At 41.4% G+C, this 15,881-nt stretch overlaps 1 protein-coding gene across 1 annotated transcript in view; it reads left to right on the top strand.

The window, feature by feature from the left end:
* Positions 1-58: 58 nt before the first annotated feature.
* The window catches only part of furinb (furin (paired basic amino acid cleaving enzyme) b), a 102,485-nt gene continuing 86,662 nt past the window's right edge, over positions 59-15,881 (top strand). The window contains exons 1-2 of the mRNA XM_033635845.2: positions 59-817; positions 9,360-9,639. Coding sequence (XP_033491736.2) covers positions 9,463-9,639 — 177 coding nt within the window. The 5' untranslated portion in view covers positions 59-817; positions 9,360-9,462. The remainder of the gene's footprint in view (positions 818-9,359; positions 9,640-15,881) is intronic.

Raw genomic sequence — 15,881 nt, 5'->3', positions numbered from 1 at the left:
CCACGGTGTACAAATCAAGCGCACGCGTACAGTCCACTCGGCTCCGAACGTGACGTATTTCCTGAAGAAAAGGGTTTGTGGCAGTTTGTTGTCATCTCCATCCAGTAGTGAACCGTTACATTGTATTGGCATGCAGCCCCTTATTCTCCATTTTTCTCTATCCGTGTATTTACTTGGCGTGTGTGAATTAATGCCTGCATACTCTAGAATAACAGCAAAACAAGCCAAGTGAAATAACTGGTAGCGTTAGAGAAATAACCGGGCGCGACGATTGAAGTTAACTGGCAAAATATAATTAACCATGGTGGTGGTGGCAAGTTGGTGGCGGATCACAAGCAAGACCGGGTAGTTGAATTCAGCACTTTTTGGAGGAGGATGGGCGTGTGCGGGTCGCATTATTATTCATCTCCTGGACCGAGCGAAGGACCTGCAGCCTCAGGTTAGATGTAAAGTTGAAAGTCAAGCCTCAGGAGAAGAGGGAGTCTCCGCCCGGAGGAAGGAGAAGAGGAGAATGAGGAGGCATGACGTCTCGTTTCTTACTGGCATCTTAGTTGTTGTAAAAAGCCACGAGTTAGATGTGTTCAAAGCAGGGAGGGGAGCAGTGGCAGAGTGGGTGGGAACAATGGGAGTATTTGCGGAAAGCATGAAGGCTATTTTAGCATAAACTCTCTGCCAGCGCTGCCGACTGCTCTTCCCAGTCTTCCCAGTCAGGTGAATCCTTATCTTTACCTAGCATAGGTGGACCTTTTTTCTGTGGAAGGAGACATGACTTGACCAGCTTTGGTCCTCAGCGCTTCCTCTCTGAAGTTTATTGTTGGTAAGATAACTGCATGTCTGTTGTAACTCTTTGTATTTACTGTGTTGTTTTCTGCAGCATGTCTCAATTGACTCTGCTCAGATTTATGCTCTGCTTTCCTCCCCACTCTCTGTCTCTCTTGAGGCTCTTGCATTTGCTTTTTTCTCTTATTCACCCTGAAGCCTTAATAGGCTAAACCCCCCTCATCAAGTACTTTTATCAGTGCAAGATGGGAATTGCTGTAATACATTTCAGTTAGTTCTGCTGCTCAGGCAAGGCAGAGATTGTTTAGACTACGCACTATTCTTCCTCTCTGGCATCAGATATATGTGCCTATTTTAAGACAGGCAAAGTGAGCTCAGTTTGAACCAACAAGCTGCAGAAACTTTAAGTGATCTTAACTCGTCCTATTTGTCCTCTGGTTATCATTATTTTCTACCTCAAGTGCAATTCCCACTGGGATCACAACAAGGGAGGAAGTCAAGGTCACCAGCTACTTAGGCAAACAACACAGCTCCAAGCATCCTCCATAGTCAGATTACACTACCTCTCCCATCAAAGATTACCCTAAAAAAAATAATCTTTCATGTCTTTGTTAAGCCTAAATCTTGCCCAGGCCAGTGAAGAGATCAAAGCTATTAAAAGGGTTGGTCCTGCTCTATGTTTGCAGCTGGAGGAAGTCGGACTGGGTGGCTCACAGACACACTTTGCCCTCACACCACCTCTCCATCTCCATCGCCATCGCTGTTGATTCGTCACCTGGGCTTGGTTTAACAATACTGCTATCCCCTCAGCTGTGAGCTCCTGGGAGCACACATTTTATAAGAAGCATAAAACAGGGATGCAGTGAAGGAGAAAGAAGTAGGAAGACAAACTTGTCAACAGTATAACTCATCTATAAACTAGGGCAGAGAGTGTTGTGGATGAGAGGAAGTTTGACACAGGGAACAATGCCAAGATTCAGATGGCTGTAAAAATTGGGTTGGATCTCTCTGTGGGACATTACTTACAGAATTGATTCTTTCTCCTGGACACATCGCTGCTGCCCTAGACAACACTTTATCAGGTTTTTCCATCTCTGTAGCTCATAGGCAGTGGAAGCGAAGATGGATCAGGCTTTAGTGGTACTCAGCCACGGCGTTCTCGCTCACTTCAAAGGGTGTCTCAGATGATCGCTGTACAGCTCATTTCAAGCTGTGTACTGGTGTCCTGACAGAGCACAACATGCCTGTGCAGTGCCTCTGGTTTTCCAATCACACTCTTAACTTGGAGCAATTTTCCCTCTCAGGAGAGGATGCTTGGCTGTCAGTGGTACTTCACAAATGCTGCAGTTCTCTCCTGTGCCTTGGTTTTCTGTGAGAGGGCAGTCCAGAGCACATGGTGGGTGTTGGGCAGCCTGAAATAGAGCTGGAGTGCTGCTGCATATGGTCTGTCACAGCCTCATGTGCTTGTCATTACCAATGGAAATTGCTTGTTCATCCCCATCAAGAGTAGATATGCTATTCTGTCACATAATGTTTATTGCCTCTCATCAGAGTGATACTTATGTAGAGAAAGTTAAGTGATGCAGATGCTGTTTGTTAGATACACATTGGCTTCTGCTGCTGTTTACTAAGTAGTTTCTCTGGTGCAGCAAGGGGTCAAGTGTTTTCCTGGTCATACACATTTTCCAGATGGATAGTAAAATCTAATTGGCAACTTTCCGGTCTCAAGCCCCGTTCTCTTTACTCCAACTTTGCCCCACCAGCATTTAATAAGATCTAGAGCTGAGCAATACTAATAAAATCAAATATTATAATGTATTGGACTCAGTGTCACTATATTGATAATAACATTATCAGTTTGACTGTTGACATTTTAATCAGCAGTGGAAATTATGGCCAAGCAGAAAGTCATTCATTATCATTTCACTCAGCTACAACTGACCAGTACTGGATTTACAAGGGCAATACCAAGATGGATGTTTGAGATTGTTAAGAGAGCTGTCTGATGTGTATTTTCAAATTTGGTTATCAAAGAGATGTCACAAAGATGTTTAATGAGGCCAGTTATGTTTCAGTTGAGCAATCAGCAATAATAGGCTTGATCAAAGATGGCAGCAGTCAAAATAAGATCAGCTAATGAGCAATAAACTTGAAATGTAGTTATGAAATTATTGTAAACAGCTGTAAATGCAAACATAAATACCAGACCTGCCACAATCTAACGGAACTGCCACCGACATTAACAATCTATGACAAGACAGAATTGGCCAATAATATACCTCCTCCTGATGTGTGTGTCGGGCTGTATTAGTGATGTAGTACTCGAGATAGGTCTTGGTCCCAGGACCACTTTTTGAAGGTCTTGGTCTCATCTCGGACTCAGTCTTGTCTCTGTCTCAGACAAAAGGGCTCAGGATTTTATTTCAAGACCACACCTGCAGGGATATCAATAAATTGCCTGTGCAAAAAAGGAGTGTTGCATAAAATGTTTGTTTTTATGTGTTTGCTCATAGAAAACAAAGGAAACTTCCCAGAAATAAAATTCACCTCTGCAATGCCTCCTGATTATCTCAAGACTTTTCTTATAGTGTCCTTATACACACACACACACACACACAGACACACACACACATATATATCCCATTGTGATAAAAAAAGGTGAATGAAAAGGAATCTTTATTTGTTTTCTGTGGGTGTTTTTATGAGGACGTGAATCTTTGAGATCAGTGTGAGGAGTGCACATTTTCTTGTATTAGTGTCCTGAAGTGTGGGACTCAAATTGGTCTGGTCTTGAGCTTGACTTGGTCTCTCAATCCCTCAATGCGTTGGTCTTTTCTCGGTGTTGAAACACTTCGGTCTTGGTCAGGACTTGGTTCTGGTGTAGGTGGAGCTGTATTTTGCGATACGGTTTAGACCATTGTATCTTATGGCTATAACATACAGCCTGTAAGATCAGCAAAAGACAACGTAGTACGGCTACAACTAACGGTTATTTTCATTGTAGATTAATATCTTGATCATTTTCTCAAATCATCGATTAGTTGTCCAGCCCATAAAATGTCAGAGAATGGTGAAGAATGTGGATCCATTTTTCCCAAAGCCCAAGGTGACCTCCTAAATTGTCTTGTTTTGTCCACAACCCAACATTCAGTTCAAGTCAAAGACGAGTAAAGAAACCTGAAAAATATTAACATTTAAGAAACCAGAAATGAAGGAGTTTTGAATTCACACTGACTAATTGATAATCTAAGTAGTTGGTGATTGTCTTAATAATTGACAGCTAATAGATTAATCATAGCAGCTCTACAGTGTGAATATTATTGTACTGATATCACCAAAATTCCCCCCCAGATCTGCCTCGATTTTTGCACAATCTTCAGACGGATGTACAGTATAACAGATATTAAATGATAGTGTTTCTCAAAGCTGCAAGTCTGTAAAATATCCAGCAGTGCTCTACGCTGCTGGATTTTGCCCACGGGCTCAAATGATCATATCAAGACAATAATGAATGCACAGTGTTGATGCATTGCTGATCCATCTCCCGCTCTTCTCAGTGCCGTTGAATAGTGAGGAGGCGTCTCAGGACAGGAATCACACTGTTGTTAGTTTTTACACCGCAGTCGTGGTTCTCTTGGCCACTGAGCAGCTCCAGCAGAGTGGCTGGGGGTGAAGTGCATTCCTTGAGTGCACCTCAGTTGTCATCACTGAGGCAGACAAGAGGATTGTTCATTATGAATTTTCTAAACAGAACATCTAAGCAAAATGTTTTGATAGGAACTACCTGTTGTTGTTGCTGCTGTTCTGTTCAATAATAGAGAAAGTGTTTTTTGAAAAACTGGAATCTTTGATCAGATATTCTCAGCATCCTTATCGCCTTGAGATACTGAACTACATTTGGAGGTCTGTCAATAGCTTGAAACAGAAGGTGGTTGAATTAATAATTCAAAGCTGTCATGTTATTTTAGCATACCGCGGGTCCACAGGTCACTTATCCACCCCTGCATTTCCACTGACTCGCTTACTCGAGTATGGTACTAATCTCGAAAGAGGTTATGCAACCGCTTTTCTATTTTCCATCACAGTTTACATCCTAAAGTCATAGGTTCTCCCATGGTTTGAAGGTTGAAGTTTCATCTCAGTTTTAGGCCTTTGATGTATATTGTAAGAGTAAGCAGTCTCTTGTTAACTCCTCTCCAGGCTGTGTTTTGATAGAAGGTGTTTGGGGCGTTGTGTTATTATGTGCTTGTTATTTTCCGCAATGCTGCGAAGGGGAGGGATACCCTCATCTCTCTCCTCCTCCTTCTCCCATCTCTTCCTCCCTCTCTCAGCCCTCTCAGTGACAGCAGACCCCCTGCTCCTGTTTTTGTCACTCCAGCATAGCATCTAATGAGCTCAGAAGAATTGCACCACGGGAAGAGTGACAGCCCCTGGTCATGTTTCCACCACCTCTCCTGCTGCTCTCCAATCACACCCACTCCTAAATGTATCTGTAAAGCCACAGATGTATTCAGTGAGCTTCTCCTCTTTGAATAGTTAGTATGCGCAACTCCCAGAAACAGGGGATAATTGTTTGGGTAAATGAAGGGTGAGGGTGTTGGTTTGCTGGTAAAAAAGTTCGGAAATGTTTCCCTGTTTTGGATATTGAATTTGAGGGAGAACGTACCTGCAAACCAATTACCTTGCTACATTTAAAATTGTACACTGCCAAGCAATACGCATTCTTTCAATTAGAGTTAGAAGGTTTCATTTTCCAAGTCCTCGAGAAAGAGCCAGTTATTTGACAGGACCCATATTCACTGTAGAAAATCAATATGGATGTGCACACTAAAAGGATTTTTTTTAGCATGATCCAAGCTTAAGCAGCTGTGACAAACCTCGCCCCTGTTTCCCAAGAGTATCTGAAGGCTAAGATGTTTTTAGTCCCAGTGTATGTCTGTGTTGGCCCAGATCATCTGAAGGTATACTTGGACAGTAATATCATCATTTCACTGAACTGCTTCCCGGCATGACTGGACTGTCTGTGCTGCCATGTGCTGTTTTGTTTGTTGTCTTCACCCGTTATGTGCCATCTATACCAGTACAGTGGTGTCAGGAGGTGAACTGCCACCTACTGCCAAAATAATCACCACTTAATTTGAATGCACTGTGAAAATACATTGGGTTTTTTTTATTCACCTTGAATGCCTGTAAACACATTCAGGCACAGTGGTCAGTGGAACAGTCTGCTGTACTGCAGGTTTGCCTCACCTCGCAGGAGACACTGGCTTCCATTGTTTTTCAAAAATCCATTAACAAAACTGAAAGTCTGAACTTCCACAGCAGCCCCCTAAAGCCTGCAATGTTCATCACACTCCACAATTTGAAACTGTTTGACAGAATGAACACTACAGTGATGATTTCACTGGGGATAAAATGTTAATATGTCCTCAGGGTGGCCAGAGAGGAAAGACCACATGGTCATTAGAATAAAAATTGGTTTATGTCCTTGGGAGGCTAAAACTGCTGAGCAAATATCACAACAATCTGCCTAGTAGGTCACGGAATATGCTGTGTGCCCAACTGACAGTATGAAGTATGGTCGGAGCAAATATAAATCTCATTAGGTGCTTAAAATAAAAGGATCGTCTTGTAGGGAACATGCATGTGCTCAGTCATTTTTATTGCCCATTGGTACTGAAGTATTTAGACCTAACTTTGGCATCATTACCAGGTTAAAATAAAGAATAAGGACTAGAACATTCAGTAATGGTGGCAAGTAGAACAACAAGTCAGTGTGCACAGTTATTTCCCCCCCATTCTACTTCCCTCTGTACAATGAAAGGCTTATTTATTTATTTTTTTTAATAAACATAAAAAATAACATCACATTTAATAATGATAAAAAATCAAATAAAGTGAACAGACTGACTTCATAATACTTTACAACGGCCATATACACATCTGCATATCAGTACTTGTCTGTATATTTCCTGTTATACACTCACAAACATATGCGCATATATGTACATACATACATACATTTAAACACACATATACACATACACATACACATATACGCAGGCATAGGTGTGCCTACTATGTATCCATGTATCTGTCCAAACCCTTTCAGTGAGTCATTTCAATTCAATAAAGCAAAAAAGAAGAAAAGTAAGAAAAGAAAAGAAGAAAAGTAAAATGGCACACAGAAAAATGGTCATCTTTTTGAAACCAGTAAATTCTATTAATTCTGTCCCAAATTCTATTCAGTTTGTTCAATTCCAATCTGGAAGAAAAGGTCAGCTACTCTGTACTTGATAGGCTAATATGTATTACATCAACCCACTCTTTAACCTTTGGTACCTCTTTCTTCAGCCAATGCCAATATCTGGCATTAGCTTTTTCTTTTACTTGCAAATAACATGATATCTAAATGTATATATGTTCATTTGTCATTTTCGGTAATTGCTTCTCCTGTTAGGGGTCTTGGGGGGGCTGGAGCCTATCCCAGCTGACATTGGGCGAGAGGCAGGGTACACCCTTGACAGATCTCCAGACTATCACAGGGCATGACACATAGAGACAGAAAACCATTCATGCTAACATTCACATCTACGGGCAATTTAGAGTCACCAATTAACCTGCATGTCTTTGGACTGCGCTGACATGGGGAGAACATGCAAACTCTGCACAGATGGGCTCCCCCACCCTAGGTTTGAATCCACGAACACTCTTGCTGTGAGGCGACAAGGCTAACCACCACCTTAACATGATCCTAAACATATACTCATTCTTTCATTCAATCATTTTCTGTATTTGTCTTCAAATCTTTTAAGTCCTTTTTTTCGTTTTCCTTCAGTATAATGTCTCCAATGTAAGTAGAAATTTCCCCTTAATATTTCCTCCATACATTTCTTTCACTCAAACCAGTAAAGGCTAAAAGAGGGGCAACCTCCCAAAACATGGGAGTGATCTGCTTTAATTGCATCTCATAATCTCCAGCATCTTTTGTCTTATCTTTTTGTCTGTGCTGGTGTTATAAAAAATCTTGTAAAATTTTTCCATCTGTATTTTCTACAGTATAAGGAGCAAGTTGTTTACCACAGTCGCATATTGATTTCTTTCCATTTGCTGATAGCACAATATTTTCCTTTTTCTCCTTAGGCTCCTTTGTATAATGCATCATTTCCACAACTGTATATAGTTTCGATATTAACTCCCTACCTGAATCTGAATCATATGCTGATCATTTTTAACTTGGACCCATCTGGGTTCTCCCTTCTTATTGTTTGCTCTAAATAGTGTCTCAATTGATCCTTAAATTATTGGAAGCTTTAAATTTCCTTCGTCTTTAAGAGCTTCCAGTATATCTTAGGGCTCCTTGCCTAGGTTTGAAACCTCTTATCTTTACTGTTTGGAAGTAAATCAGAATCATATGCAATCTCTTGTAATGTCCTGCTATGTACTTTCAAGCTGTTCTGTGTGAGAATTTCAGGCCAAATCTTGAGAGATATTTCCAATTGTAGATTCATCTCCCCTCTTAGGTGTGTTCTTAGTATAGGAAGGTTTATATTGTAAATTCAATTTCTTTGAATTTTTAAACCTCCCCAGAAAATCCAGCAGAAAGTTGCAAGTGAACACAGCAGACTTAAATGTGTTCAATTCAAAAAGGCTTAGATTGAACACTTAAAGTATTTCTATTCACATCAGTGTAGCGGGGATTGACTCACTGAATGGCACTTTGATGCGGTGTTGGTGGGATCAGCAGTGGGACTGGACAAGCATTTAAACCTGCATCACCTCCCTCGTCTTCATCTTTCCTAGGACGGACTGTTATACTTAGCGGATCCCACACCTTATCATCTTCTCGCTCACTTGGAGTCAGTTAACTTACCACAAAGCTTTCCTTTTTATGTGTGACTTACGGGGCTCCTTCCCAAAGACTCAAAGACTTACAAATCAAAAACCTGCAGAATGCCCCAGCCTGGAAACGTTTTTCTTTTGATCATGTGCTCAAATTATGGTCCTTTTTATCACACTTGTTATTTTACTATTCAATTAAAATGTGCTTTACAGTACCTCCTCATACCTAATAAGTGGCTGGTTGAATTGAATTTTCTCGGAATAGTTTAAGAGCAGCGTCTGAGTGAGAGTTTAAATGCCCTCTCCTTAAGACTCCTTTGGCCTGTCCAGCTGCCACAGCTGCTGTATCTGTGTACTGGTTTGCTTGGAGCTCGTCCTGTATTGCAGCAACATGCCTACTGTATTTCATTACCATACATTACCATTCCAGGTCTGAAAAAGAGAAGGAAGGATTGGAAAATAATTCTGTTTTCAACAGAACCCTTGTCTGTTTTGACCTAATATTTATGCTTTGCACATTTATGAAGATGTTTTTTTTCCTTCCCTTTGAGTTTGACAGTGAACAGTGAGCTAAGTATGATGCATGCAAAGGTCTGTGGGTGTGCTGCTTATGTTTTGTACTGCAGTTCTGGGTTGTATGCTGAATGTTATCTGCAGCAGGTAATTCAGGTCCAAGAATGACCCAGTTAAAAAGGCCATGTTTGTGTTTATAGCTGGTTCTGTCCTCTCATCTCTAGGCCACTGTTCTACTTTGCTGCAGTAAGGTAGAGCAGCCCCACTCTGCCTGGGAAGCAGTGACAGACGGACGGATAGACTGCCCTGCAAAGTGTTCTCCTTTTCATGGATGCCAGGGTGGCCCTGCTGCACTTATGGACAGTCCTTGTCCTCCTGACAGCTGAACTGAAGTGGATTAATGCTGCAGAGGTCTACACCAATGCTTGGGCTGTCCAGATCAATGGGGGGCCAGAGGAAGCCGACCGCATCGCCAGGAAACATGGGTTCATCAACCACGGCAATGTAAGTCCGACTTGCAGTATGTTTGTGTGTGAATGTGCGAGTTCATACATATTGAGGAGGCGTCTCTCACACTTGACTGCATGTACATACACAGCTACGTCTTGTAGGTGAACATCAATATTAAGAAGTGTTGTACATCAAAGCCGAGCATCAGAGAGTCAGACGTGACCCCTTCAGGCAATCCTGTTTTTGCAGCGGATTGCAAAAGTGTGGCCTCCTCCACTTCTTGTAGCTTAAGTGGGGCAAGCATGACTTCCAAACACACTGGCAGACAGTTGTGTTTACAGAGTAGTGTTAGGAATAGACAGGAATAATAAGGCTGTTATTTCAGGGTCTCAAGGAAGATAGTTATTTTTAAGTATGATGTAGGTAGTTTGGTTTTATTGCCACCACTTTAGCATCTGTTTTTGGTAATGCCAAGTCATATTAATTAAATGAGCTGTTGGTGTCATACATTTTACACATAGGCGAAAGAAAAAAAGCAAAGAATAGTGGGGGAAGTCATAGTGACTTATTGTTCTTTCAATGGTGTGTTAAGTCCCTTGAATATGAAAATGCTTCCAAGGCTAAGCTTTTCCATATTTGTGCTCAGCGGTTGACAGTGATTCGCTATTTGGTCCCCTCTTTCCCCTGTTGCTCCACTTGAGACTTTACTTCATTTGCATGTGTCTTTGTGGAGCTGCCTGAGTGCTACACACGCCAGTGAACAGCCTTCTGGATTACTTCTTAGGAATATGCGTAGGTGGTTCTGCATATTCCCACCCCACTTCTCCCCACCTCAAAAAAAGAGGATTTTCTGAAAGAGAGGTTTGCAAAATTAATTCAGGCTTATCTTTGCTTTCTTTATTTTGTCAAAGATGGAGTTTTGTCTGGAGTGCCAGATGTTTTAAGTCTCTCTGTTATCCTAGAGAACCGTTGCCACTTGGGTTTACGGCATCTGAACAAGATAAGATGTGTGTCATTATTAAATGCTCTTTATCGTCCGCCACCTTACATTAAATTGTATCAAGCACTGAGCTTGTCCGAAGAACTTACATTCTGCTTGGATCTAGAGTTCATTTAGTATTGATCTAGATAGCTGCAGTTGTTCCAACAGTCTAAACCCATTGTACCGCCCAGTGAAAGAAAGTGTACATTAGGTGTAATGGCCCCTAACAGACTTTTACTCTTAATTGCTTCTCTGAATTCTAAATAGAGAATCAATCTCTAGTCTTAGTGAATTGGGTAAAATGAAATGTTCAATATTCTGCTCACAGAGCACACATACATATTCTACACAATCACCCAGGGACACAATGCTGTGGAGCAAAGAAAAAAAAAGTCTCTCTTCCTCCGAACGAGGCAATTTTTCTTCTTTCATATTCCCCTTATGTGATCACTTTCCCCGAAAAAAACTTTTATGGCTTTCTTTCTCCTGTTTATCTCTCCTTCCCTCATTTCATCCATACCTCAAAGACGTCTCCAGCTTCTATTCTTTCCGCTAAACCACAAGATTAATGTGGAGATGTATAGTTTTGTTTTTCTCCCTCTGTTAATTCGTGATTGAGTCAAAGGAGTAGAGCTAGAAGCAGTCACAGGAACGAGTCTTCTAAGATGCCTGTCACTGAATCTCTGATGCCATATGGCAGCCTGTCATTTTAATGCATCTGACATTAAGCTGCTGAGGTCCCCAAATGGGAGCCTAGCCCCAAAGTGGGTCCTATAAAAAAACCAACTCACCTCATCCCAGCCAACCATCAGTGTCTTTCTGTGGGTCTGGGTGCATGACACCGCAGCCCACAGGATGTCTGTCTCCCTTACAGAGGTGCTCTCTTCCTGAAGAAACGCTGTAGTGGAGCTTCTTTTTGCAGTTTTGATGTGAGAGGCAGCTTTTCCAACAGTGGATATAGATGTCTGCAAGTTTAGAGAAATGTATAACAGGAAAAAAGGTGAAGTAGGAAAGGGAGTAGAAAGAATTGGGGTAATTGACAATTTCCTATTGGAAAAAAATAAGAGTAGAAGCTAGAGACATGTGGTGATAGCATAGCAGTATGGCTGTGTGTGCGTGTGGGAGAAGACTGGCAAAAAAAAGAGGAAGATAGCAAAGAGAGTATGGTATTACGAGCCGAAAAGCATGAGTGCAGGATGACTGGAAGGGTGAAATTTAGTATTATCCACTGTCTGGAATTAGATTTTGTGTGAGTACATCTTCCGTCATTGTTTCACAGAGGCACCCAAATAAGTTTTTATTTTAGTCTCTAGTCCCTGAGTAGGTGCAATGAGAAAAGGATGATCTACAGGCTATGTGCAGTCAGTGTCCGTGCTGTGACAGTACAGTGCGGGTTATTTGAGGCTATGGGTTAAGCAAGGCTTTGTATGACTCGGGGGCCTACAGGGTATATGGCTTAGTCATTTTTCCATCATCCTTCGTGGTTGTTCTACAGAGCACTTGAACAGAGTAAGGAGGCTGATGTATAATCAGGAGGTAATGGGATTTTTATCACTAACATGATTACGGGATCATCACGTAACTGATTATTTGTTCGCCGCAGTGCTCAGAAATGCCTTATTGTCTCAGTTCATCTTTACGTATCCGCAGATTCACTCATTATGCTTCAGTCTAATTTTATTTGAGTGGGCGTTAGAGGAAGAAAGCATGCTTATGTGATTGTGCGTGTGCGAGCGTGTGTTCAGAACCAGGGTTTAAGTGTAAATGTCATCAAGACTTCCCAGCGTGCATCGGCGGCACTTTACAAGTTGTCACAGAGGGCTGTTGTATCTGTTTCTCTGTAATCTGTTCAATAGGATGTTTTTTTTTCTTCTCCCAATAATGCTTTTGTGTCTGTGTGGGAGTTCCAGACCAGGGTTTAGAGCTAAATGTCATGTTGTTTTCTTGGTGAGCCGAGTCAGAATCATTGTTTTTATGAGGATGGGCAGGCTCTGTGGGCGTTGACAGACTGAATCACCCCGCTCTGTGGAGTAGACGTCTAATGCCAGAGCCTCTCTCTGTGTCTCTCTTTCAATCGCTCTCTTTCTACATCTCTCCATCTGGGTCTCTTGGTCTTGGTTTCTGTCTATTTATAGCTAACCTCCTCAAAAAATTGTCTATAGTGTAATCTGACATAACCAAAACGCAGGTTATCCAACTTCCCACCCTCTGCTCCAGCTGTCGTGGCTGGCCCTCTCTTCAAAAGCTGCAGGAAAACATACTGCTGGCTCTTGTGTTGCAGAGGTAACAGGTAATTTCCAGCTGGTGAGCAAATGTTTGATTGCAGTCACCCTGTGTCGGCTGATTGCACTATAATATACCTTCAAAATTCAATATTCCTGTCGCAATTTTGCTTTTTCAGACTGCTGTTTTCCAATTTCATACCATAACAGCCCCACACTCGCATAAACACACGCACGCTCTGTGCTAGGTGGAATGTAATGCGTTCCAAGGCCATTGTCCATTACTCATGATACCCTGCCAACTGTGTGTTGCATCAGCCTACTAGCCAGTTCCCTCTCTATCGCTCTCTCTGTTTGTCGATTCAATTCAAATGAGGTGTATTGGCATGAAATGTAACAAAATGAATACATGAAATACATCTCACTCTCTGTGTATCTGGTGTCTGTGTGAGCTGGTCACAGTCCATCAGGATTGAGTTCATGTTTTATTGCACAAGAAATGACACTGATGCTTTTAAGAATGCACAAGGGCAGTTTGCTCTGTGGGTGAGGAGAGTTTGATTATTTTATATTTGAATTTCTATTTGTAAAGCAAGCTCCGTCGGGCTGATTGTCTCAGATAGTGTCATTGCTTTTATCTTTGCTTTGATTTGGCTTGAGTGCAATTCAGAGGCATGTGTGTGTTTGTGTGTGTGTGTGTGTGTGTGTGTGTGTGGCGCAGTTGTTTGGCTTGCTGATGTTTTTGTCCTCATTTTAAGGTAATAGTTTATTAAAAGGAACATCAAAAGTATGTCTCTTTCCCTCTCTCTGGTTCTCCATCTCTGTCTTTGCTTGTTGTTTTCTCTCCAGTGCATACCCCTTCTGAGATGTTCATATCCTCACACTTTGCCACTCTAGTTTCACTCATAAACCCCGTACTACACTGTTCTGCAGCAGTGCCTGCACCTGCAGTATTTGCTGTCTTCTATTTCCCTCAGGACTTCGAAGGGAAATAAGGAGTGCCTCTCTGAATAAAGCTGTGAAGTCTTGCCGTTGGCACTAACGAATCGCAACAGAAAGAGTCTCCAGAGGTGCTAATATATTATAATGGTACCAGGAGAATATTCTCAGAGAGAGTAAGATTCTGTCTCCTTTTTCTTTTTCTTTTTTTTTTTTGTTCCTGTCAAACTAGTGTCCCAAGTCATTTTCAGGATGATTTGTTTGTCTTTCTTCCTTTGTTCTCTGTTTATTTTTTGATCGGTAAACACTTTGTCACTGCAATAAATATTCACTTTGGAGGACTGGTATTTACCTTTTTAGATGATGCAGAAGTGATTAATCTAACATCGTCTGATCCCTAATGTAAACAAGCACTCATATCCAAATTTGAATTCACTGGCTGAGCTTCAAGGCAGTTGAAAGAAATCTTTAACATCCACTGACTTACTTGTATTTGATAACTGCTTTATGTCATTGCAGTCGCCAAAATGGACATTAACCTAATAGGGCTGCCCCCTAATAGTCAACCAAACGTTAGTCGATCAGAAAGGTTATTAATCCGCAAGATTTCGGTTGAAGACATGGCATTTGTATGGCCCCTAATTAACAGGGCTGGTACATGCAATTATTATTAACATGTCGGACAGGAAATCCAAAGTGTGGGATCACTTTGAGATGGTGAAGGACAAATCCAAGGTGATATGTAAACTCATCTTCATTGGACGACTACAAACATGACGTATCATCTGAAACGTGTAAGTAGCTACATGCCCATTAGCCACTTAGAACAATCATTAGTGCTTTGCCGACAGCGTCATTAACAGGCGGCTCGCTCAGTGTGTGACGTGCACTTGTAGATAAAATATAGGTCTATATTAATGAAGGTTCATTAGTACAGTTTTGTATTTCTCTGTAATGTAGCACAGTGTTACTGATACTATTCTTTCTCACACTTTGAACTCAAACCATTGTGTTGCCCCGCCCAAAATATATCATTTAATAATTACATTAATACAGTAAACATGCGGGCGACTTGTTGACTAATGGTGCTAAATTACAACTATTGGTGGACTAGGAAAATTCTTAGTTGGGGGGCAGCCCCAGATCCTAACATAACCATAGACTGTATAAAAGAAGTGGACGTAGCAGCTGTGGCATCGCCCATTGGTTTGTTTCAAAGCCTCGAGTTTGGCATTTTGACAGTCGCCATCTTGGCTTTTTGGGAGGGCGGAGCTGTGGAGGAACAAGGGGTGGATCTGACTATGAACCTGAGGACAGGCCCTTAGTTGCAACTTATCAATCACAAGGCAGCTACACCCTAAGGCATACTTTACCGTCTTTTTAACTCTAAATGGGACCTTAGTTTACAACATTATCATCATGCTGTGTTGAAGACTTGAAACTAGCGATTTAGACCATTAACTTGTTAGGAAAATGTTTAATGAGTTAATAAATCAAGTGAGAAGTAGGGACATTTTCGCATGGACCACTTAACAGTCAGACTTCGTTTGCAACCAGCGGAGTCGCTCCCTCCTGCATAGAAAGAATGCAGGTTTAAGGCACTTCCTGGCTGGCTTCACATTTCAGAACCAGAGGCCAGAACCTCTTTTATACAACAGGATTGTGAGAAAAGTGAAGGAGGTGTTAAAATGAGGTCAAAAAAAGATGAGTGGTGATTTATTGAATGGAAGTCTGGTTGACATGTAGTATTTGGTCATAATAGCAACTGAGCGTTACAGCACATATACCTATGAAATATAATAGTGCACTTTCTGAGTTTGTAAATGTTGTCTTACACATACAGATGATTTCTGTTATTGGGAAATTACTGTATCTGGGAAGTGTTTGCTTTCTGCTTAAGTGGAGAAAAAAAAAGTGTAAAATATGCAGCGTTGCTCTTGGTGTGTTTACATTTTCAACTGGTTGGGAAATATACTGTCAGTGTGTTCATCATTATTTATTCAGAATATTAATATTCATACATTGATTGACAAACATTGCCTAAATTATTTTCTGCTCTCGCAGCACCATTTCCTCCCAAACATAATTAAGCTGCATGACATGATTCAAAGCTGCACAAATTTCAAGACAAGGGCCCTCAGATCCCCCATTTT

Source organism: Epinephelus lanceolatus, chromosome 5 (genome assembly GCF_041903045.1).
Source record: "Epinephelus lanceolatus isolate andai-2023 chromosome 5, ASM4190304v1, whole genome shotgun sequence".
NCBI classification, from domain to species: Eukaryota; Metazoa; Chordata; class Actinopteri; order Perciformes; family Serranidae; genus Epinephelus; species Epinephelus lanceolatus.
Note: the sequence above shows the minus strand (reverse complement) of the source record. Positions and strands in the feature narration are given on the sequence as shown.